At 49.2% G+C, this 23,869-nt stretch overlaps 1 protein-coding gene and 1 long non-coding RNA gene across 2 annotated transcripts in view; one reads left to right on the top strand and one right to left on the bottom strand.

Annotated features, from left to right (window-relative positions):
- LOC125643199 (putative cation-transporting ATPase 13A4) overlaps positions 1 to 23,869 on the bottom strand; it is a 73,992-nt gene that overhangs the window by 22,036 nt on the left and 28,087 nt on the right. The window contains exons 12-17 of the mRNA XM_048865481.2: positions 21,736 to 21,924; positions 20,054 to 20,115; positions 19,134 to 19,284; positions 14,424 to 14,510; positions 12,260 to 12,413; positions 2,363 to 2,474 (exon numbers count right to left, since the gene is read on the bottom strand). Of these exons, the coding sequence (XP_048721438.2) occupies positions 2,363 to 2,474; positions 12,260 to 12,413; positions 14,424 to 14,510; positions 19,134 to 19,284; positions 20,054 to 20,115; positions 21,736 to 21,924 (755 nt within the window). The remainder of the gene's footprint in view (positions 1 to 2,362; positions 2,475 to 12,259; positions 12,414 to 14,423; positions 14,511 to 19,133; positions 19,285 to 20,053; positions 20,116 to 21,735; positions 21,925 to 23,869) is intronic.
- LOC142073149 (uncharacterized) lies at positions 2,622 to 11,204 on the top strand. Its single transcript, XR_012669830.1, has 2 exons — positions 2,622 to 3,495; positions 8,199 to 11,204. It is a non-coding gene; the product is annotated as an uncharacterized LOC142073149 (long non-coding RNA).

Genomic DNA, 23,869 nt, shown 5'->3' with positions numbered 1-23,869 from the left:
AGAATCTCTATCAAGCGTTCTTAAAACTGCAATACCCACCTGGTGAAGTGAAGAAACAGATTGACAGAGCCAGAAGGGTATTGAGAAGTCACCTACTACAAGACAGGCCCAACAAAGAAAGTAACAGAACGCCACTAGCCGTCACCTACAGCTCCCAACTAAAACCTCTCCAGCGCATCATCAAGGATCTACAAACTATCCTGAAGGACGACCCATCACTCTCACAGACCTTGGGAGACAGGCCAGTCCTTGCTTACAGACAGCCCCCCAACCTGAAGCAAATACTTACCAGCAATTACACACCACACCACAGAACCACCAACCCAGGGACCAAACCCTGCTACTAACCCCGGTGCCAACTCTGTCCACATATCTATTCAAGGGACACCATCATAGGACCTAACCACATGAGCCACACCATCCGGGGCTCGTTCACCTGCACATCTACCAATGTGATAGATGCCATCATGTGCCAGCAATGCCCCTCTGCCATGTACATTGGCCAAACCGGACAGTCTCTACGCAAAAGAATAAATGGATGCAAATCTGACTTCAGGAATCATAACATTCAAAAACCTGTAAGAGAACACTTCAATCTCTCTTAACAGACCTCAAAGTGGCAATTCTTCAACAAAAAAACTTCAAAAACAGACTCCAGCATGAAGCTGCAGAACTGGAATTAATTTGCAAACTAGATACCAACAGATTAGGCCTGAATAAAGACTGGGAGTGGTCGGGTCATTACACCTAAACTTAATTTCTCCCTACTGTTACTCACACCTTCTTGTCAACAGTCTGTAATGGGCCAACCTCTTATCACTTCAAAAGTTATTTCTCCTCCCTTGCTATCCTGCTGTTAATTGATGTATCTCATTAGACTGACCTAACACTTGGTAAAGCAACCCACATCCTTTCATGCATTTATACCTGCTCCTGTATCTTTTACTTCACACATCTGATGAAGTGAGTTCTAACCCACGAAAGCTTATGCCCAAATAAATTGGTTAGTCTCGAAAGTGCCACAAGGGCTTCTTGTTTTTTTGCTGATACAGACTAACACGGCTACCACTGAAACCTGTTTCCTTGGTCTGTATATGAAGCGCAGTGTATATCTAGCTTTGGAGGTTGTTACTGATTTCATTGTGGCCTTGGGGACCAAAATGGAGCTGCAGTTCCCTAGCTAGTTCAAGTCTACAAGGTAACTGTAACATTGGCATAGGGGTGGGAAAGGGGGTCACATATGGTATCTCACAGAGACACCAGATGGTATTTACTGAGTTAATAAATAAAAGTATGTTTGTTTGGTAACTACCAGCTCTGCAAATCCAACTTCAGATCGGAAAGTCAGGCTGGCTTCTTTTTGGCTCTCGCATCATCGCTGGCAACAAAGATGCTGGAAGCTAAATTCCACCCTCCATTACACCTCTTCAGCCTCCATGGCTTCAAACTCTGCCCTGACTCATACATGTGCAACGCCCTTGGCTTGCATAGAGTTGTACGAGGACCAGTGAGAGCAGGGTTTGGCCCTGCCTTTGGAACTCAGTTAACAATCATGTTGCTGCAGCACGGAGCCAGAACAGAACCCAACTCTCTCCCAGATGTGGGCTGGATCCAGGGGGTCGACTGGAGGGAAAGGACCAAAACTTGTTCTTGTCACTCTGGTATGTGGGGTCTGATTCTGCAAATGCTCACTGTGACCAGATCAGCTGAGTTGCAGGTGCCACTTTAAGGGTCACTTTTCAGAGCAGAATTGCACTTTGCAGTTTGACCCACAACTTCACAAAAAAGGCTGCCAGCAATATCCAGATGTCACCTATTAGACTAGTAATATTGCCCATAGGACAAAACAGTATTGCGAAATATGTTGCACACCTGTAAGTTTGTGTGTTTGGCTGGAGAGCTCAGGTAAATTCCTGCCACAGCCAGCAGAAAAGATTCCTGCGTCCCTAGACAGGTCCACGATCCTGATTTTAAACGGAGACTCTCAAAGCCTGCCTCCTGAACTCATTCATTGCCTACTCCTTCCACAGCAGCGCTGTCGGCTCAGCCCACAGGGTATGTGTCACTGGAGGGTTAGCCTGGGCTCCTGTGCATGGTTTTACCCACCCCACCCCATCCACACACACAACCCTCAAGCACATGCTTATTGCACTTTTGACCTTAAGTGTATGGGTTGGGGGATGGGTTAAAGCCTGCTCTGTGCTTTAGTTTGGGCTGGAACCAGGCTACTTTGCACTGAGGATGCAGGCAAGGTCATGTGAGAGTGCAGATAGTCCTCCAAAGCCCTTCCCACAATCTCCCTTCCCCACTGCTGGACAGCTACAGAGCGCAGTAAGTCAGTGGCAGTCTGTCTGTTTCTTACCTTGTTAAGCCAGCTGCCTGCCTCCCTCCCTGCAGAATTTTGTGCGCCAGTCCGATGACCCTGAAGCCCTGTGCTGCATAGAGCTGAAGCTCACTGGCAAAACTGGGTGGCACTGTGCAGGAGAAAACAGTGACAGTACCCTGAACAAACCACGCGGAATTAAGCTCCCCCTTCCTGAATGAGGGTTAATCCCTTTGGGGCACACTGCATTAGAATGCAGTTGTGTACCTGTTGTTGTGGCATTGTACATTCCTGCTGTTGGGAACACTGGGGCATGGCCACTAGGTAACTCGAGGGGATGAAAGACCACGAGTGTCGATGAAGCCCCCTCGCACTAGGCCCCGGTGTCCTTGGCCCCCCTCCCTCCTGCCTGGAGGCACTCGCAGCAGCTCTGCGTGCTAGGCCCAAGTGTCCTTGGCCCCCCCGCCTGGAGGCACTCGCAGCAGTTATGCTGAGAATCTGCAACAGTATGTTGCAGAGTCAGACTGCCTGAAACTAAGCAAGGCCAAACAGGGGAGATATGGAAGAACAATGCTGAATAAAGCAGCTTTATGTATAGTTTAACAAATGATACAGAGAATCAGGGAACTAGCTGGGAACTGGATTGGCTGGCTATATGGATACTTGGAGCAGCTTGCTATTGGATAAGTATGCTGGGAAAAAGGATGTATAAAAGCCTGTGTAACTTCCTGCTCTGTTGTACAGGATTTGAGATTCAAATCTCCCTGTACCTTTTTGAAGCTTCAAATAAACTTTTCTGCTTCTCCACCCCGTTGTGATTATTGGGTGTAGCACACCGGGTAATGAACCAACTCAAGCTGTTGTTCAGCCTCTCGGCACTGGGTGCCGGCAACAGCTTTTGGCGTCCCTGCGTGGGCTCGAGGCTGCAATTTAGCCTTGCCCGGACCCCTCCTGGAGGTCGAGGATTGCGGCGAGAACCGACGCCCAGCGTGCACCGGTGAGTTCATCGGGGGCCTCGGAGGAGACGCGATTTGATCGACCCCAGAGGGCACAACGGTGCAATGCACTCATATAGTGGAGAAGCTGTTGTGGACGGCGGTGAAGAACCGGTCCCTTAGACGTGGGGGAGGAGCAGCTGCAGGCCACGGTGAAGAACCGGACCCTTGGATAAGGTAGGAACCTTTTAAAATCCGGATTATATGCTCTGTTGGAACCTGGGGACGCCCAGAGTTACCCTGTAGGTATGGGACAGGGACAGAGCTCAGAGGTTAGGGCACGGTGTACGCCCCTAGAGTGCATTCTAGCAAACTGGAAGGTATTTGGTGCGGATCCGATGACTAAGAGCCAATTAAAACGATTCTGTACAGTTGACTGGCCTCAATATCCACTAGAGGACCAGGAGTGGTGGCCACCAGGAGGGTCAATTAATTACAACACGATCCTTCAGTTACTCCCGTTCTGTCAGAGAACAAGGAAATGGAATGAACATATGTATGCGCATTTGTTTCTGACTTTATGTACTCGACCAGCTATTTTACAGCGCTGTAATCTGACTCCAACTGGTTCGGTAGCAGCTAATGTTAGTACCCAGACCCCCACCCCCACTGTAATGGCAGAGCCGGTGTCCCCTTCGGCCCCTACACCCACACCTTGTAAGTCCCCAATGGTTGGCCTATACCCCTTAATCACCGAAACTAAAGTCGCCCGGTCTGGATCAGACAGGCGTCCTGCCACAACTATGCAGGTTTATACTCATGTGCCCTTTAATCCTGTGGATTTGGCTGCTTTCAAAGCACAGGCAGGAGAGTTTTCCACCAACCCAAGCAGGTTTATATCAGTCTTTGAGGGGTGCCTCAGCAGTCACAAGCCGAACTGGGATGATTGTAACGTCCTCCTGCGAACCCTATTGTCTGAGGTTGAAAGACAACAGGTTGTGTCCAAGGCAAGGGAGGAGGCGCAGAGACGGTACGACCGGGGTCGTATTAATGTCCCTGACCTGGATGCACAAGTCCCCCGAGCAGACCCCAGGTGGGATCCAAATGATCCTGGGGCTATGACCCGCCTTACCTCCTATAAGGAGTTGCTTTTGCATGGACTCCGTCACTCGGCTGTCCGACATAATAATTGGGCAAAGCCATATGAAGTAATGCAGGATTTAAAAGAAAGCCCAGGGGCCTTTCTACAGCGTATTCAGGACACCATTCGACAGAACACTAATGCAGACCCCGATGATCAGGCAACTGAGTCAATTATTAAGGGAATTTTTACGAGCAGAGCAGCCCCTGATATTAAGAGAAAGTTACAAAAAAAGGAGGATTTAATGGGTATGACCATGGCACAAATTTTAGAGACTGCAAACCGAGCTTATAGTCTGAGAGAGACAGAGAAGGAGAGAAAGCAAGTGAGATTGATGGTAACAGCGGTACAGGCCGGCACTAGGAGAAGTGGCCGGGGAGGAAGGGGCCGTGGACGCGACCGTCCGGGCCTGCAGGAGAGACGACTGGGTCGCAACCAGTGTGCCCTGTGTCGACAGGAGGGACACTGGAAAAATGAGTGCCCAAAGAGGAAAGAACAGGGAGGTGCCCCTATGATGGCGATGGTGGAGCAGGAATAGGGGTGTCAGGGGAGACGGACCACCCTACCCCCGGAACCCCGAGTAAAGATGCGGGTGGGAAGCTCAGAAATAGATTTTTTAGTGGACTCTGGAGCGGCCCGAACTGCCGTAAATCAGCCTCTTCAGTTGCCAGTAGCAGATTCCCTTACTGTGGTGGGAGCCACAGGCAGGGACACCAAGTGCCCAGTGTATGCCCCAGCGGAATGTGCTTTGGGAAACAGGACTATATCCCACAAGCTGGTATACCTCCCTGAGTGTCCAACACCTCTGCTGGGACAGGATCTACTTTGTCGCCTCGGTGCCACCCTGCATTTTACTGAGGACGAAATAACCCTTACCTTACCCCCTGAGAATGCCTGGATCATGACCCTTGCAGTTGAGCCCTCAGCCATGCAAGCCCCAGAATGGAGTCCATGGGAAGACCAGGTGTACCCCCTCGTGTGGGCATCAGGGATTCCAGGAAAGGCCACCCACCAGACCCCTATTACTATTCAGCTCATACCAGCGAAAGGCCCAGTGCAAGTAAAACAGTATCCAATCAAGAGGGAAGCCAGAGAAGGTTTACAGGAAACTATAGATCGATTCCTAATGTATGGTATTCTCCGGGAATGTCAGTCAGCCTGGAACACTCCCATTCTACCCGTACAGAAGCCTGATGGCACGTATCGGCTGGTACAGGACCTAAGGGCAGTCAATGAACGGGTTAAGACTCTGCACCCTCTTGTCCCTAACCCGTACACCTTATTGGCTTCTATAGGGGGACAGTATACCCATTTTTCAGTCCTTGATCTGAAAGATGCTTTCTTTACCATCCCAGTTGCCACCCCATCACAGGAGATCTTCTCCTTCGAGTGGGAGGACCGAAAAAGGGTTAAAAAGCAACTTTGCTGGACAGTGTTGGCCCAGGGATTTAAAAACTCTCCCACCCTTTTTGGCCAGGCTCTGGCCAGGGACCTACAGGAGTGGGATAATGAGGAGGCTCTCCTTCTGCAGTATGTAGATGATTTGTTAATTGCCACTGTGGGCCAAAAATCCTGCCTTAAAGCCACCGTGAGCCTCCTGAATTTTATTGGACTCCGGGGATATCGTGTAGCACGGAGTAAGGCTCAAATTGCCCTCCCAGAGGTACGGTACCTCGGGTTTCACATACGGCAAGGGGAGCGTCAGCTTTCAAGCGAAAGAAAGGAAGCTATCTGTCAAGTTCCTACCCCAAGTAACCGTAAGCGGCTCAGGGCATTTCTGGGTATGGCAGGCTTTTGCAGGATATGGATCCCAGAGTTTGGACTGTGGGATAAACCCCTGTACGACTGTGTAAAAGGAGCAGATCATGACCCCTTCTATTGGACCCCAGAGGCTGACAGGGCATTTAAAATTCTGAAAAGAAAATTGATGGAAGCCCCGGCTCTGGGCCTGCCAGATCTCTCTAAGCCGTTTCAGTTGTATGTACATGAACGAAGGGGGGTGGCCCTAGGAGTGCTTACACAGCTGTTAGGAGCATGGAAGCGTCCTGTGGCTTATTTTTCTAAGCAATTGGATCAGGTTGCAAAGGGTTGGCCGGCATGTTTACGGGCGGTCGCAGCTACTGCCCTAGTGCTTGAGGAAGCCGAGAAGCTAACATTGGGAGGGGTTATGCAAATCTATACTCCCCATATGGTCCGAGCCTTATTGGATGCAAAGGGAGGGCTTTGGCTCACCCAGGCTCGGATTGCTCGGTACCAGGCTAAGCTGTTAGAGAACTCTGAAGTCACCCTACAGCCTTGCCCCTCCCTTAACCCAGCCACCCTCTTGCCAGAAACAGAGGAACAGGAACATGACTGTTTAGAGATCATAGACGCCCAGTACTCCAGCCGTCCGGATTTAAAGGATGCACCCGTCCCAAATGCAGATTATGAGTGGTACACTGATGGTAGCAGTACTGTAATAGATGGGCAAAGGAGGGCGGGTTATGCTGTTGTGACCCTCCATGACACTGTGGAAGCTGAAGGTTTGCCTGCTGGGACCTCTGCCCAGCTTGCCGAACTAATAGCCCTGACCCGTGCACTTGAACTGTCAAAAGGAAAGCGGGTCAACATTTTTACTGATTCAAAGTATGCTTTTGGTGTGCTGCATGCTCATGCTGGCCTATGGAAGCAAAGGGGAATGCTGACAGCCCAAGGCTCCCCAGTCAAGTACGGGCCCCAAATCCTCCGGCTCCTAGAAGCCGTACAACTCCCCTCAGAAGTGGCTGTGGTACACTGTAAAGCCCATCAAAGGGAAGATCAAGATGTGGCCAGAGGTAACGCCCGGGCAGATAGAAAGGCTAAGCATGCTGCCACCCTGCCATCCCCTCAGGCTGAGAACGCCCATATACATGCCCTTATCCCATCAGTAGGGGAGCTTCCAACCCCTCAGTACTCTGGGGAGGAGAGACAGCTAACTGACAAACTCAGTCTCTGGGAAAAGGAGGGATGGCTCCATTCCCCAGAAGGGAAGGTCCTCTTACCAAAGGGCCTAATCCAGCCAGTGCTGCAGAAACTACATCAAACCACTCATGCTGGCAGGGAAACACTTATCCAGCTAATGGGAAAATACTTTATCACTTCCGGACTCCGACCCCTGGCTGCCCAGGTACAAGCGGACTGCTTAGTCTGCCAAAAGAATAACCCCCGACCGGGACATCCTGTGCCACCAGCTGCCCTAGAACCCACTCCGGGCCCCGGACAAGTGTGGCAAATAGACTTTACTGAGTTTCCCCGGACCCAAGGGTTCAAATATCTCCTTGTTATAGTGGATCGGTTCAGCGGATGGCCAGAAGCCTTCCCATGCCGTAACTGCACTGCCAGGACAGTGGCCCTCAAGTTTGTTCAGGAGATCATTCCTCGCTTTGGACTCCCCCTGTGGATGGAATCTGACAATGGGACACACTTCACGTCAAAAATCATTCAAAGCATCTCACATGCCTTACAGATCCCCTGGAAACTCCATACACCCTGGAGACCGCAAGCCAGTGGTGTAGAGGAGCGTACCAATCAGACCCTTAAACGGCATCTCTCAAACGTGTGCCAAGAAGCCTCACTGCGATGGCCTGATGCTTTGCCCCTTGTCCTACTCCGTATCCGCGTTCTCCCTAAGGGTAGATTAGGGCTCAGTCCCTTTGAAATTATGTTTGGAAGGGCATGGCCTATGAATGGCACCCCGGTTCTGTCAGGGGAATGGGAGTTGGGTAATGGTTTTTTGTCACAGTATGTGTTCCCCGTCTGCTGTTCTCTTGTCTCTTCACAGGTATACCAAGGATTCCCAGCCTCTCCCCTTGGACTCTCCCGTCCACTCCTTACAGCCCGGTGACTCTGTGCTTGTTCGCACCTGGAAAGACGAGCCTCTCCAGGAAAAGTGGAAAGGACCCTATACCGTCCTGCTGATCTCCCATACAGCGGCAAAGATCGAGGGACACAAGAACTGGATCCATCACTCTCGTCTGAAGGCAGTACCTGCCCCCTCGTCAGCAGAACAGTGGACCGTCCAACCTGCTGACTCCTCATCTAGTGACGATCTCGGGCTAAAGCTACTGTTTAAAAGACACAAATAGCGGGCACCTTAATGCTAAAATGGGCCCACCCAGGTATTGAAGACCTTGGGTTGGGAAGACTCTGGTAATAATTAATTGGGTAACATTGTTATTCTTTGTATTGGTATTTCCAAACTGTGCATATCGGGAGCATAACTCCTTTGTTTTGCTTGCGCACCATGTTGCTAATTTAGCAAACCAGACTGATTGCTGGGTATGTGCTCCGACTCCACTGTCCCCCAAAACGGGAATGCCCCTTGACATGCTGCCCTTGACCCTAGCAGAATTAGCCACCACCAAAGAGCAGGAAAGAACGAACTCACCGTTCTGGAACAAGACCTCTTTACAGCAAGCCACCTATCAGGACCAGGAGTATTCAGTTGCAGTACTCACTGAGGGAGTGTTATGTTTTACCCGAAACCAATCTGATCCCTATGGGCATCCTGTGGGAAAGAGCTCCTGTGTTATTACACAGTGGGCTGATGGGTATTGGATAAAAACCAACAGGGGAGGCCAACAGTGTGGGTGTAATGGTTCCTCCCCTTTAGGGAAACACTTACAAATAATCTTACCACAAAAAAGGGGTTTGGAAATGTAACTTGCCGTCCAGTTAATATCTCCAATGTAGCAAGCCAATGGTGGGTTTGTAGTGGTCCCTATGGCGAGTGTAATTTGAACGGGACAATTAGAAATGCCCCCACTTGTACCCAATCAGGAGGATGGGATGCCCCCCTAGGGGCATATGACCTGTTTGGAAAAGCAGCCTTAAATATCCCAGGAATCCCCTTAAGAAACAGTCCTTACTGGGCCCTACAGGGTCACTATTTTGTATGTGGCCGAAAGGCTTACAAGGTGCTGCCAGCCAACTGGACAGGTAGCTGTTATATAGCTCATGGAGTTCCTCATCTTTCCATAACTGCCACACTGCCCAAAGGAAAGATTAGAAATGCCCGAGACACCTCTGTTGAGTCACGAGAAAAGACCCTGCGGCGACTGACTAAGGCATTGGAGGGCAATATGAAGAATCCCCTCACAACCGAGAAGCTGGTAGGGTGCTCTGTACTGGGAACAGCACCACTGTTTACCGGGCCAGCCCTGGCATGCATAGGCCGCTATACTGTAAGGCTGCAGATGGTACTTGAGAAAGTGGCCTTAGAGTTAGAGGACTCGGTTAGTGATTTAGGATCAGCAGTAAAAACATTAAATAAAGAGGTACAGCAGCTCAGGACGTTTTCCCTCCAAAACAGGCTGGCTTTGGACTATCTCTTGGCATCCCAAGGAGGGGTTTGTGCCCTCGTCGGGCCCCGATGTTGTGTATATGTAAATGATAGCAGTTATGAGATCTATGAAAAGGTGGTACAGGCTGAGGCCCATGCCCGAGCCGGAGCACAGGTTGCCTATACTGCCCCAGAGAACGATTGGTTGCAAACCTTGTTTTCAGGTTGGGGTTTGTCGTCTTGGCTTGGTGGTTTATTTAGCCTGCTATTGAAATTTCTCTTTCCTGTATTGCTTGTATTACTGGTATTATGCTGTGCGGTATCATGTGTCAGGGCCCTTTTGCAAAAGTTAATAAGTCATTCTCTTCAGGGCTATCACAAAGTGCTTATGCAAAGTCATATTGTAAAGAAATAAGTAGCCCAAGTGAGAAAACTCAGAGCCAAGGCTGTTGAGTGTTCTCAAAGGGGGGAGTTGTTGGGAACACTGGGGCATGGCCACTAGGTAACTCGAGGGGATGGAAGACCACGAGTGTCGATGAAGCCCCCTCGCACTAGGCCCCGGTGTCCTTGCCCCCCCCCTCCTGCCTGGAGGCACTCGCAGCAGCTCTGTGTGCTAGGCCCAAGTGTCCTTGGCCCCCCCGCCTGGAGGCACACACAGCAGTTATGCTGAGAATCTGCAACAGTATGTTGCAGAGTCAGACTGCCTGAAACTAAGCAAGGCCAAACAGGGCAGATATGGAAGAACAATGCTGAATAAAGCAGCTTTATGTATAGTTTAACAAATGATACAGAGAATCAGGGAACTAGCTGGGAACTGGATTGGCTGGCTATATGGATACTTGGAGCAGCTTGCTATTGGATAAGTATGCTGGGAAAAAGGATGTATAAAAGCCTGTGTAACTTCCTGCTCTGTTGTACAGGATTTGAGATTCAAATCTCCCTGTACCTTTTTGAAGCTTCAAATAAACTTTTCTGCTTCTCCACCCCGTTGTGATTATTGGGTGTAGCACACCGGGTAACGAACCAACTCAAGCTGTTGTTCAGCCTCTCGGCACTGGGTGCCGGCAACACTGCTGTAGCTGGGCTGTGTGTGTGTGCAAATGAATGTCCTCTCTCAGCCTTTGAAGCCACCCACCGGGAGAGAAGTACATAGACTAGTTCAAACTGGATTCTCCAGAGACCAACAAAGTGGGATAAAAGCAGGGTTGTGAACTGGGTTGTGAACTGACTCGGGGGTTTCTTCCTGATCCAGCAAACCGACTGGACCCCGGGGCCACGCAGGGCCCCATTCCTTAGGGGAGGATTGGAAGGACTGGGCTTACTGCGGCCTCAGAAGACTGTGCGCTTGTTCTGAGCCAAAGCTCTGCCCTTGTAACCATGAAGAAGCCCCAAGGGTGGGGCAATGCCTCGTAAACTTATTAGCATGTGCAGCTTCTCTCACTGTTTTTAATACGTTTTGTCTATGATGCTTTTTGCCTTAAGAATAAAAGCTGGCTGGCTTCGAAAGAGCTGTGTGGTAACGTATATCTGTGCCAATCCCCCTGTGATCCGCCTCTGAAGAGAAAGCAAGCAGATCTGTTTAGGCAGACTCTCTTTGCTGGGAAATACACAGTGCAGGCAGGGAACTGTGCAGCTTTGATGTACCCTGGTCAGGAAGGAAAGAGACGCAGGTCTCCACCCAAGATCGGCAGTAGTTGTGCAGCTGGAAGCCTGAGGGAAATACAGGTGCAGTTGCCCTGAACAGTGACAAGAACAATGTGCTGTCAAGCCTAATCTGCCGTCTTTGGAGAGCTAAAGTGGTCTGGAAGCATGGGGCTGCCTTTGAACAGGAGAGAATTCCATGATCAGAGGGCCGGGGGCACCCCTCCTTCCCCATTTATTAATAAGCCTCATGACTGATTCAGGACTAGCCTGATGAATTTGACTTGGCATAATAATAGTAACAAAACTTCCCTTTTCTATCACTGTCCATCCAAGGGTCTCAAATTGCTTTATCAATGTTAATAAACTCTCCTCGTGCCTTGTGAGGTAGGTGTGTTGTTCTAGCCATTTTACAGATGGGTAAACAAGGCTCAGAAAGTGTAAGTGACTTGACTAAGGACACAGATCAAGTGAGTGGCTGGGGCTAGATTGGAACCCAGGAGTCTTGTCTTCTAGTCCCCTGCTCTAACCATTAGCTCACGCTGTGAATCATATTGGTCATTTTAGCCAAGAGCAAAAAAAAACTGCAATACTACCGCTTGGCTACTGTAGGCCGGAAAATCAAGAGGGTTGTCTTTGAAATATCTGCTGTGGAGGAGGCCACCAATTTGTACTGTCTGTTCATCTCTCAGCAGCGTCCTTTGGCTGAGCAGGGGTTGGTTAGATCCAATCAGATCCCACTCAGACCAGCCTGAATGCGTCACTGTCGAGTGATGGTAAAGCTCCAACTCCTGTCAGTCTGGATGTAAGAATCTGGGCTCAGAAATCAAACCCAGATCTCTCCTGTCATAGTGCAGGCCCCGTACAGTTTAAAAGCCACATCTCACATATGTCTGAGCATTTATAGAGATGTTACTTACTGGTTTCTGGTCTACAAAACTTGGCCACTGTCTCTGGAGCACCCTTCATGAAGATCTGCTGCTCCCCTCCGATCTCCTGAGCTATGACCGACATCCTCTGCAGGGCTGAGGAAAATGGAAACTGGTGTAAGATGGCAATTCCTTCCACTGGAACCTAGGAGAGAAGAGCAGGTACCACATGCTACAGCAGTGATTCTCAAACTAGGGGTGCCGCTTGTTCAGGGAAAGCCCCTGGCGCACCGGGCCGGTTTGTTTACCTGCCGCGTCCGCAGGTGGGGCCCATCGCGGCTCCCACTGGCTGCGGTTCGCTGCTCCAGGCCAATGGGAGCTGCTGGAAGCTGCGGCCAGCGCGTCCCTCGGCCCATCGCAGCTCCCATTGGCCTGGAGCAGCGAACCGCGGCCCCTGGGAGCCGCCATCGGCCGAACCTGCGGACGCGGCAGGTAAACAAACCGGCCCGGCCCGCCAGGGGCTTTCCCTGCGCAAGGGGCGGAACAAGTTTGGGAACCGCTGTGCTACAGGAAGGCTATAACCGCAAGTCAAAGGGGTTTGTGCTGCTCCCAGGGCCATCGCAGGGTGCTAGGGCTGAGCCACGTGCGAGCACAAACTGTGACTTCTGGGCTTTTGTGCAGTGTGGTTAGAGTCATAGAATTTAAGGCCAGAAGGGCCAACCAGACCATCTGGGCTGACTGGCTGTATCTCCCAGGCCTCCAGCAGCCCCCAGCACCTGCACGATAAACCCAACAACCGGAATAAGTATCCCAGGCCACCGGAGAGCAGACTGATGTGCCACAGGCAGCGAACGGGATGGACCGAGCTTCACCAGTGCCCAAGCCCCTGCCATGGCAGGGAAAGGATGATGTGAGATGCACCCAAATGATCCTGGCAAGTGACCCGCACCCACACACTGCAGAGGAAGGAGAGGAACCTCCAAGGTCCCAGCCAGTCTGGCCTGGGGGACAATTCCTACCCAACCTCACTTACAGCGATGAGTTAGACCCTGTGCATGTGAGCACCAACCAGCCAGCCAAGCACCTGAGCGAGGGAGAGAGAGAGAATGCTCAGTGCCCCCTCAGATCCCTCGCCCTCCCCAGCCAATATCCGATCTCCAGCCCCGGCCAGCCCTGATGCTTCAGAGGAAGAAAATCAATCATTTGATCTGTCAGAGGGGTGATAACTCCCAGAGCAGAGGGGAATGATTCAGTGAGGAGTGTAGGGGTCAGGAGCATCACGCTGAAATTTTAGGCAGGAAACCTGTAAGCTGAATTTCAGGAAAACCTTCCTGGACAGTGAGATCCAGTTTTTATACTTCACTAAACACACAAGTCACGGGATCTATGTGACCAGTCACTCGTGAATTAACATAGAATTAATAGACTGGTCCATAGCCCCAGCTGATACATCTCTCTGATATAATAACAGAGGGCTCCTCTCCCCACTGGTGAGTAGCCCCTAGTAGAGCCATCGATTCCAAGGAGGTAAGGGTGTCACAACCCAGCCCTTAGGAAAGTGCTGGATTATTTTCAAACCGGCCTGAAGCAGTTATGGGACATTTGCCTTTCATTTATTTTCCCTGTCCAGCTCTGCTAGCAGGTGCATGGGCCAAGCCGGACCCTTGGTCCTGCCCCCTTTGGGGGTATCAAGCACCCCCAGGGGAGCAGGGACACAGCAGCCCCTGCACTCCCACAAGGATAGGGACCATGACTCTCCCTGGCCTTTATACAGGCCACACAAGGAGGGGAGGAGTATCCTAGTGCCCTTCCTCCCCTCAATGCCCCCTGCCTAAGGGCCAGGCACACTCTGGCCGTGTAGAAACCTAGGGAACTTCAGCCTAGCCCCAGGGGTATGTTATCTCCACCTCACAACCCAGGCTGAGTGATGGTCTTTGCTCAGGAAGGGACGAGTGGTGAAGTGAACGGCAGCGCTGCGGAGATAACACCTCCCTGCTCTGTGGCCTGCAGCGCCCAATCCAGTGAGCACCACAATCACAGCCCGTTTTCTTTCTAGTGATTAGAGAGAAAGCTCTTTGCCTCGATCCAAGCACAACGGTGGACTGGCAAAATGTAAAGGGGCAGGGTGACCGAGGACTTCTTGACAGAGCAGCTAATTATTGTTGTCTCAAATTTAACTTAATTATAGATGGTGTGTACGTGATTAAAAGCTTACATTGCCGGCTTTGGGTCCAGGTTTAATAACAACAGTGTGTGCGAATTCGCCATTCTTAACATGATCTTCACTGGAATCCTCAATCTCCTGTTTATTCAAAGACAAAGAGGACCTTTTAGCTCGTACACTTTAAGATATATTCTACAATCTGCACTGAATGAAGGTCAATGGTGAATTAATAATCAAGTTCGCACCAGCAGGTTTCATCCAATACTTTCATAGTCTTTCACAGCAAACTTTTAGTGACCCTCACAATATCCCTTGTGAGGAAGGTAAATATTATTATACATGGTGTAGGTAGCCCGATACGTCCCGTGATCAGACCCTGCTTCCGGAGGGGCAGTGGAGAGAGAATACCACACAGAGAGGGAAAAGGAAAGCACAGCACAGCTCAGGTGCTTGGAGGATGCAGGTGCTTCATCCCCTGGCCCCACGCCTTATGCCTGCACTATCTGTGCCAAGGACTGCTGCTCGAGAATGGGGCATTTTAGCCGCTCGTGACGCTGTGGCGTAACGCAGAGCAACTGAACTGCGCTGGGGCTTACACCATTGTCAATCATAGACTATCAGGGTTGGAAGGGACCTCAGAAGGTCATCTAGTCCAACCCCCTGCTCAAAGCAGGACCCATCCCCAACTAAATCATCCCAGCCAGGGCTTTGTCAAGCCTGACCTTAAAAACCTCTAAGGAAGGAGATTCCACCACCTCCCTAGGCAACATAGAATCATAGACTATCAGGGTTGGAAGGGACCTCAGGAGGTCAAAAGGACGGCAGTAACTTTGCCAAACTTTTACCCTTGGCTTGAAACCTTCCATGCCAGGTGTCTGCCACAGGCTGTGGTTTTCATGGGAAGATTCAGCCAAAATGATTCAGCAGGTTCTGGGGACAAGATCGGGGGAAATGTTGTTTTGCTCACGTTAACAAATGAGCTGTTTCGGATTTTTTTAGTAGCTCTAGTGCCCTCTGTGTTGGAGCAGGGGCTTGACAATTGGCAGGGGGTCGCCCAGGGTCAGGGCTGTGCCTGTTGCTGCTCCTCCCATGAAAATCTGCCCAAATTTGGCCAAGTTTTAAGCCTTTGGAAAGTTGCAGTTTGCACACGCTCAGTAGAGATTTATTCAAGTGGCTGCTAAACTCTCCAAAGATTCCATCTAGCCTCAGCGTCCTCTGGCCCTGCACATCTCCTGCGTCAGACTGGAATGGTTGGGCATGCTGCGTGCTGACGCTGCAGGGGCTGAGCTGGACTTTCCTTGTGGCTCCAGGCACAGGACTGAGAGAGCAAGGAGACTGTCTGCACTTGCTTTCAGGGCTCCCCTGACTGGCTGTAGGGCAGCAAAGAGGAGGAGCAAGCCGCTGCACTTTGAGTGCTGAAGGGTGAGGAACTGGAAAGGGGGAGGGATGGGGAGAGGGTATTGCAGGAGCCAGAGGGTGGCGAGAAGCTGGGGGGCATAGCCAGAATGGGGAGGAAGCAGTGGAAGACAGGAGCCGAGGAGGTGGGCAACGTTAACATTCTTTATTTAGGATTTTTTTATGTCATTATGTACAGTCTACAGATGGGAAAACTGAGGCATACAGTAAGTTGCCCAAGGCCACACAAGAGTTAATGACAGAACTGGAAACAGATCCCAGAAATCACGACTCCCAAGACCCTGCTCTGTTCACTAGGGAAGATCCCATCCCTACACTGTGTATCTTGGCAGTCCAAGTCCTTCTGGAGGTGACTGCTTACAAGTCAGGTTCTATTTCATTTGTTGGTTTGTGTTTTACTTAGTTGATGCTGCCCTTTAAAGAGCACACAGGCCATGGAAGTTAGTTAAGAACATAATAACGGCCAGGCTGGGTCAGAGCAAAGGTCCATCTAGCTCAGTATCCTGTCTCTGACAGTGGCCAATGCCAGGTGCTCCAGAGGGAATGAACAGAACAGGGAATCATCAAGTGATCCATCCCCTGTCACTCATTCCCAGCTTCTGGCAAACAGAGGCTAGGGACACCATCCCTGATTATCTTGGCTTATAGCCATTGATGGACCTATCCTCCATGGATTTATCTAGTTCTTTTTTTAAGCCAATCATACATTTGGCCTTTACAACATCCTCTGGCAAGGAGTTCCACAGGTTGACTGGGTGTTGTGTGAAGCAGCACTTTCTTCTGTTTGTTTTAAACCTGCTGCCTGTTAATTTCATTGGGTGACCCCGGTTCTTGTGAGAAGGAGTAAATAACACTTCCAGATTCACTTTCTCCACACCAGTCATGATTTGATGGACTTCTGTCACATCCCTCCGAGTTGTCTCGTTTCTAAGATGAACACTCCCTGTCTTTTTAATCTATCCTCATACGGAAGCTGTTCCACACCCTTAATCGTTCTTGTTGCCCTTCTCTGCACCTTTTCCAGTTCTAATCTATCTTTTCTGAGATGGGGTGACCAGAACTGTACGCAGCGTTCAAGGTGTGGGCATATCATGGATTTGTAGAGTGGCATTATGGTATTTTTTGTTTTGTTCTCTATCCCTTTCCTAATGGTTCCTAACATTCTGTTCGCTTTTTTGACTCCTGCTGCATGTTGAGTGGATGTTTTCAGAGAACTATCCCCAATGTCTCCAAGATCTCTTTCTTGAGTGGTAACAGCTAATTTAGACCCCATCATTTTGTATGTATAGCTGGGATTATATTTTCCAATATCCATTATTTTGCACTTATCCACATTGTATTTCATCTGCCAGTTAAAGCATTGTTGCTTCACTCTAGAGCTGCAGTTACTGCAATCAGCCACTAGATGCAAGTTAAATTTACCCCATCCTGTTTGCCTATGTCATCACGAAGCCAAATGTAAACTTCCAGGATGGGCTAAATATAAGGAAGACAGGAGTTGCTGCACTGGATTAGAACAGTGATCCATCGGGTTCAGAATCCTGTCCCTGACAGCAACCATGATCAGTAGCAGGCATAAGAAAGCAGACTGGAAATCAGTAACAACATGCCTCAGGGGAAGTTTCTTCCTATCTCCCGTCATTAGTGACTGATTTAGGCTCTGAAACGTGAAGGTTTATATCCTTTGTAGAAATAAAGTAATCTCTCCTATCTAATATAAAGGTGGATGTTCTTTACCCACCTTTATCCTAACTCGTTTTAGGAAACCTGCTAAGTCTTGGCATCAGTGAAGTCCTGTGGCAATGAATTCCATTGGTTAATTATGGATTGTGTAAAAATGCATTTTCTTTTATCACTTTCAGAATGTTGCCTTTCAATTTCATTGACTGTCCCATTGTTTTTGACTTATGGCAGAGGGTATATAGGAACACTGATGTTTTAATGTCTCCAAGATTCAAATTTTTCTTCTCCTCCAGGCTTGTTTTAAAAATCCAGCATTCCATTCCCACAATGTGTCTCAGAAATGAAACATAAGAGGCTAGTGCTGGTTTCATCATTACATTACTGACTGACAAGGAGGAAGAGTTAATTAAGCGGCTGAAATGGTTTTTGTCTAGCTATGACTTTCAGAGTTCCAGAAGCTCGCTCCACCTTATGATTTGCAGTATTGGTTAACGGTCCTATCCTTGAGTAAGACAGACATTCGTCTTTCAGTTTCCTGGCTCTTGAAATACCCTTTGTTGCAGAATTCAGCCTGCTTGAGCAAAATATATTGTAATACACTAGCCTTGTATGTGTGTGCTCCTACCCTCTACGGGCTAGAATTAAAACAACCTAGCCGTGTCTTTGCCTCTGACAACTGACGGATGTTCTACTTTAGCTTACTTCTAGCCCAGTCCAATAAGTACCAGGTCTTGGTCCATGCTGTGGAATAATCTTAGCTCCCTTGGCAGTCTGTGCATCCCAAACAGGACAAAAACAACTAAGAGTCCTTGTGGCACCTTAGAGACTAACAAATTTATTTGGGCATAAGCTTTCGTGGGCTATAACCCGCTTCATCAGATGCATGGAGTGGAAAATACAGAAGGGCAGGTATAAATACATAGCACATGAAAAGATGGGAGTTGCCTTACCGAGTGGGGGGTCAGTGCTATTGAGGCCAATTCAATTAGGGTGGATGTTGCCCATTTCCAACAATTGACAAGAAGGGGTGAATATCAACAGAGGGAAAATTACTTTTTGTAGTGTTAACGAGGCCAATTCAATCGCGGTAGATGTGGCCCCTTCTCAACAGTTGACAAGAATGTGTGAGTATCAACAGAGGGAAAATTATTTTTTGTAGTCACCCAGCTGGTAGCTACGAGTAACAGTAGCTAGGCTGACAGAAGCATTCTTCTGATGACCTAGCTGCGGCTGCCCAGGGGTCTAGGTCAGCATAGCTACAGCACGCAGGAGTGTGGATTTTTCATACCCCTGCATGCCAAAGCTATGTTGACCTACATTTTAAGTGTAGACCAGGCCTAAGGAACTAGGCTGGGAATACAGGTGGGGCTCGTGAACCTACCAACCCCATCTAATCTGCAGAAATGCCAGAGTAGAAAATCATAGACAGTGGAGTGGTGAGAACGCAGGGCTCTTTTCAGGGAGAGCTATCCCTGCCCTCCTTGTGGAAGAAAGGACTCAGGATGGGACTTTCTTTGCCCAATATCTATTCTTTGAGCAGAGGAGGACCCTTCCCATTGGTTTCTGTTTGGGAGCAGACTACCTGCAACAGTGAGTAAGGAATGGCCCCCACCTTGTGCCAGTACCAAGATTTTCCCCAATCTTAGAAAGACAAAGCTTTACCCAATTGGTTGCCTCAAACATTTTCAGGTCCAGTGGATCTCCCTGTATCTTCCCATCCAGAACAATCAGTGAATGACAGCTCACCATGGTGCCGCACGTTGGTCCCCAGGGCAAGCTGTGACCAGAGGCGAAGCTGTGGACTTTCTGAAATCTGGTTTATAAGAAAGCATAAAAGTAGCTGCGTTACATGGTTTAACTACAGCTCCTCTAATCGTAAAAACTACAAAACCACAGCACGAACAAAGGGCCGATTGAATCCCTGTCCTGTGATCAGGCCACATGAATTCTGCTCTTGGTAGAGTTGATTCTCTTTCATGTGTATCGCATGTGTCATTCTTTAATTCACTCTTCTGAGCAAGTCATCGTATGTTCGAATCTCACAGTAAAGCAGACCTAGCCTCTGGCTCAGTGCCTACCTTGGTTTATTTGATCTTAAATAAAAAATAAATATTTTTTCATGAAATTGGCTCCACAGATGGCGAATTGCTCAGTGGATGGCACTAGAAACGGGTGTACTCTATGTATCCCCTGAATGCGCACAGCAAGACTGCTCCATTCTGCCTTGCCAATATGCCTCAGCCGTGAGAGAGGGGGAGAGGTTAGTACAGCCTCCGGGGCCCTTCAGTCTGCTGAAACTGTCAACAGGGGTGAGAAATAGTGACAGCTATGGTGGTATTCTGTGACATGGATCAGCAGGATCTGGCTGAGACAACCAGCTCATTTCACAAGACCACTGAACAGCCATTGGAAGTAGCAAATTTCAGTCACTACCTATTGTGGCCAAATTCGGACTGTTGAATGACCCCATTAGCAATCCCCTGGGCTCACCCTGCTGCTGTGAAATGAAGGAGAACTACTGCGACCAAATCCAGGCACAATCCAACAAAACACAAGCTCCGTCTATTGTCAAAGACCATTACCTGTTTCCTTCAGAAATGCTCACCCCCCATAGGTCTAGTCCATCTTCTGTTAAGGTGCCAGTCTAGGTTAAAATGGATATTTGCATTAACTTCACTTTGTAAAGACATATGACCTCTACGAGGAGTAAAATCAGGATCTGTTTCAAAAGATCCCTGCATGGGAACACAGGAAATATCATACCAGTTCAGAGTAATGGGGCACTGAGCCACTGCCAGCTGCTTCAGAGGAGCTCAGTCACTGCGACTGCTCACATGTGTGTAAGAGTACAGGGTCAGTTTCTAGTTCTGTATCATGCCATGGAAATGTCTAAATGACTGTAATGCTAGTAGACATTCTAGTGTGCGGATGTCTTGGACTAAGGCTGTGTCTACATTGCAATGGAGGGGCTGCCTTGCAGCATGGGTAGGCATAGCCTTGCTGACTTTCAGCAAGCTAGCACAGCGGCATGGACCTCAACATGAGGTCACAACGTGAGCACGTACAAGGGTCTCCGGGGAGCCTTGTATAGCCCATGCTGAAGCCCCTGCTGCTGCATCTTCACTGTTATTTTTAGCATGCTGGCTAGATTGAAGCTAGGGTCCGTGTGTCTACGGTGCTGCAGATCACACCTTTGACTGCAATGCAGACGTAGCCTGAGAGTTTGAAGAGTCATTGTGGGACTCCAGCCACATAATGGAGTGGCCTCACTTCTTTAGAAGATCCATGCCTAGGGGAGGCAGTGCACTCCTGGAGTGTTTGACCAGCCCCACATGTCAGTAATAGAGACTCAGCCTTTCGAAATGCACATCTCACAATGCACCATGAGCACTGAATTATACCGCACCAAGGGGCCATACTGTCTGGTTTTGCTTCCATATCATAAGAACATGAGAACAGCCAGGCTGGGTCAGACCAAAGGTCCGTCTCGCCCAGTGTCCTGTCTGACGACAGCAGCCAGTGCCAGGTGCCCCAGAGGGAATGAACAGAACAGGGAATCATCCCCCGTCGCTCATTCCCAGCTTCTGGCAAACAGAGGCTCAGGACACCATCCCTGCCCACTAGCCATTGATGGACCTATCCTCCATGAATTTATCTAGTTCTTTCTTGAACCCTGTTATAGTTTTGGCCTTCACAACATCCTCTGGCAAAGAGTTCCACAGGATGACTGTGCGGTGTGTGAAGAAATACTTCCTTTTGTTTGTTTTAAACCTGCTGCCTGTTAATTTCATTGGTTCGTGTGTTATGAGAAGGAGTAAATAACACTTCCTGATTCACTTTCTCCACACCAGTCATGATTTTATATCACATGTGTATACAAAACAGAGAAAGTGCAATACAAGAAATGATACAAACAATGGGGTTTGGTTATGGTTCCATTGAGGCCATGTACTGGAAGATTGAGTTGAAATGCTGTGGGAGAGGGTGCTCTGGCAGTAATTGTAGCCATCTCATTTCGCCTTGGTTTGAGTCTGAGCCCCTTTCAGACTAAATCTCTGGCAGGTCTCCCTCTCTCTAGGGAGACAGAATCTTATTTGGCACAGCAAATGGATAAATAAGATAAAATGGAAAATTTCTCCCACTAGCTGTCTGTCACAAGTGCAACATTTTCTCTTCCTGGTTTCTGCAGTCTCACTTTACCCTCTGGTTTGATTCCAAGCGCTCCCAGCTTTTAATAAAACAATAACGAGTCCATCACACTCACTTTGTCAAAGCAGATGAGGTTGAGCTGACCACACACATTGATCCTCTGAGGACTGATGCAGAAGATTCCCTTTTTCTTCAGCCTGCCCTGCGTATAAATGATCCCTGTCGTCAAAGCCGCAGGGAGAGCTGGAGGGACTGCAATAGTGATGACATCCAGTGCCTTTTTCACCACTTCTCCTGCCTCTTCCTGACACAAAACAAATGCTGTTGTCAGCAAGAGAACAAAAGCTTGCACTAAGGATTGCGGACACAAGACTAGAACTTCATCAGCAAGCAGGTAATAATACTAGGGTTGTGCCCAAAATCTTGACACATGTGCAAAAATCACTTCCCTGTTGCTGAAATGTAGCCACTTCTGGGGTGGAACATAGGAGCTGTTTACAAGATCCCAGCAACACCATACAACAGTTTAGAGGGCAGGAAGTGAAAAATACTTGACCATATCCTGGGGTCCTATGTGGCCACCTAGTGCCATACCCTTGGCAGTAAAACCTGTCTATTATGAAGATTACCCAGGTGGAAGGTGGGTTGTGCAGAGGTGGAGAGCAGATGTAGTTGCTGATATGCTACACCCCCTCCCCTGTTGTTGGCATAGCTGGGAAAGTATAGCTACAAAAATGGGGTCTGATTGGGATACTCCTATGAGATGCCAATCCTGGGCTACATTTCGGGCACCCTGGGGCCATTACAGGCTGGTCTAATTAGAGCAGACCTCAGGCTGCTGTAACACAGTGCAGGACAAAACAGCACCAGGAGTGGAGCAGTGCAAGGAATAGCTTTAAATCCCCATTTCACTCCATGCCCTGTGTGTTCTGGCTAAAGCCGAGGGCTTTGCTGACTCTGACTCTGCAGAAGGACATTAGGAAAACAGAAGGCAATCACCAGAAGGGCAGTTTACTGGGGCAACAGCCCTAATTACTGCAAAAATTGCCACAGCATCTTTAATGATCCTAGGCAGGCAGGTGTTTGCTTTTTTGTCTTGTCCTAAAGATGAGTTCAACTGAGACTGTCTCTCAAATTGATCATAATGGTCATACTGGGTCAGACCAATGGTCCAGCCAGCCCAGTACCCTTGCAGTGGCCAGTGCCAGGGGCTTCAGAGGGAATGAACCAAACCGGGCAATTCTGAGTGACCCATCCCCTGCTGTCAGGTCCCAGCTTCTGGCAGCCGGAGGGTTAGGGACACCCAGAGCATGGCGTTGTGCCTCTGACCATCTTGGCTAAGAGCCATTGATGGACCTATCCTCTGTGAACTTATCTAGTTCTTTTTTTAACCCAGTTATACTTTTGGCCTTCACAACATCCTCTGGCAAGGAGTTCCACAGGCTGACTGGGTGTTGTGTGAAGAAATGCTTCCTTTGGTTTGTTGTAAACCTGCTGCCTATTCATTTCATGGGTGACTCCTGGTGTCTGTGTTTTGTGAAGGGGTGACTAACACTTTTTCTCCACAGCAGCCATGATTTTACAGATCTCGATCATATCCCCCCCTTTGTCGTCCTTTTTCTAGCTAGACAGTCCCAGTCTTTCTAATTTCTCCTCATATGGAAGCTGTTCCATACCCCTAATCATTTTTGTTGTCCTTCTCTGTATCTTTTCCAATTCCAGTGTATCTTTTTAGTAGAGTTCTGTGCGGATACAAAACTGATATCTGCGGATGCAGATACCCACCGATATCAAGAGGATATCGGTGGAGCTGCAGAGCTCTACCAGGAACTGCAGTGGACAAAGCAGCAGCCTGTCGGGCCGCTGCTCACAGGAGCCAGTGCCCAGCCCGGGCAACTCCTCCAGCGTGGCTGTACGGCTCCCAGCCCTGCTCACTGGGGTAGGTGCCAGGCTCCCTGGCAGCTGTCCCTGGTTGCGCTAGAGTGGGCAAGCGGCTCACACGCTCCTGGACAGGAGATGCAGACCACTGCCACACTTACAAAAGTGGCCTCTAATTTGGGCACCTCAATTTCTGAGGGACAGCTGGAGATACCTACGGTGTGAATGGCAGACGTGCTGAGCACCTGCAATGCCTGCTGGTTTCAGCTATGTTCACAGATGCTCAGCACCTCTGAATATGGTGCCCAAGAAGTCTCAAGCTGTGGCCTGCAAAACTAAGGCACTGAAAATTAAAGCCACTTTTAAAACCA

Source organism: Caretta caretta, chromosome 9, assembly GCF_965140235.1.
Source record: "Caretta caretta isolate rCarCar2 chromosome 9, rCarCar1.hap1, whole genome shotgun sequence".
Taxonomy (NCBI): domain Eukaryota; kingdom Metazoa; phylum Chordata; order Testudines; family Cheloniidae; genus Caretta; species Caretta caretta.
This window is presented reverse-complemented; position numbering and strand designations above follow the sequence as displayed.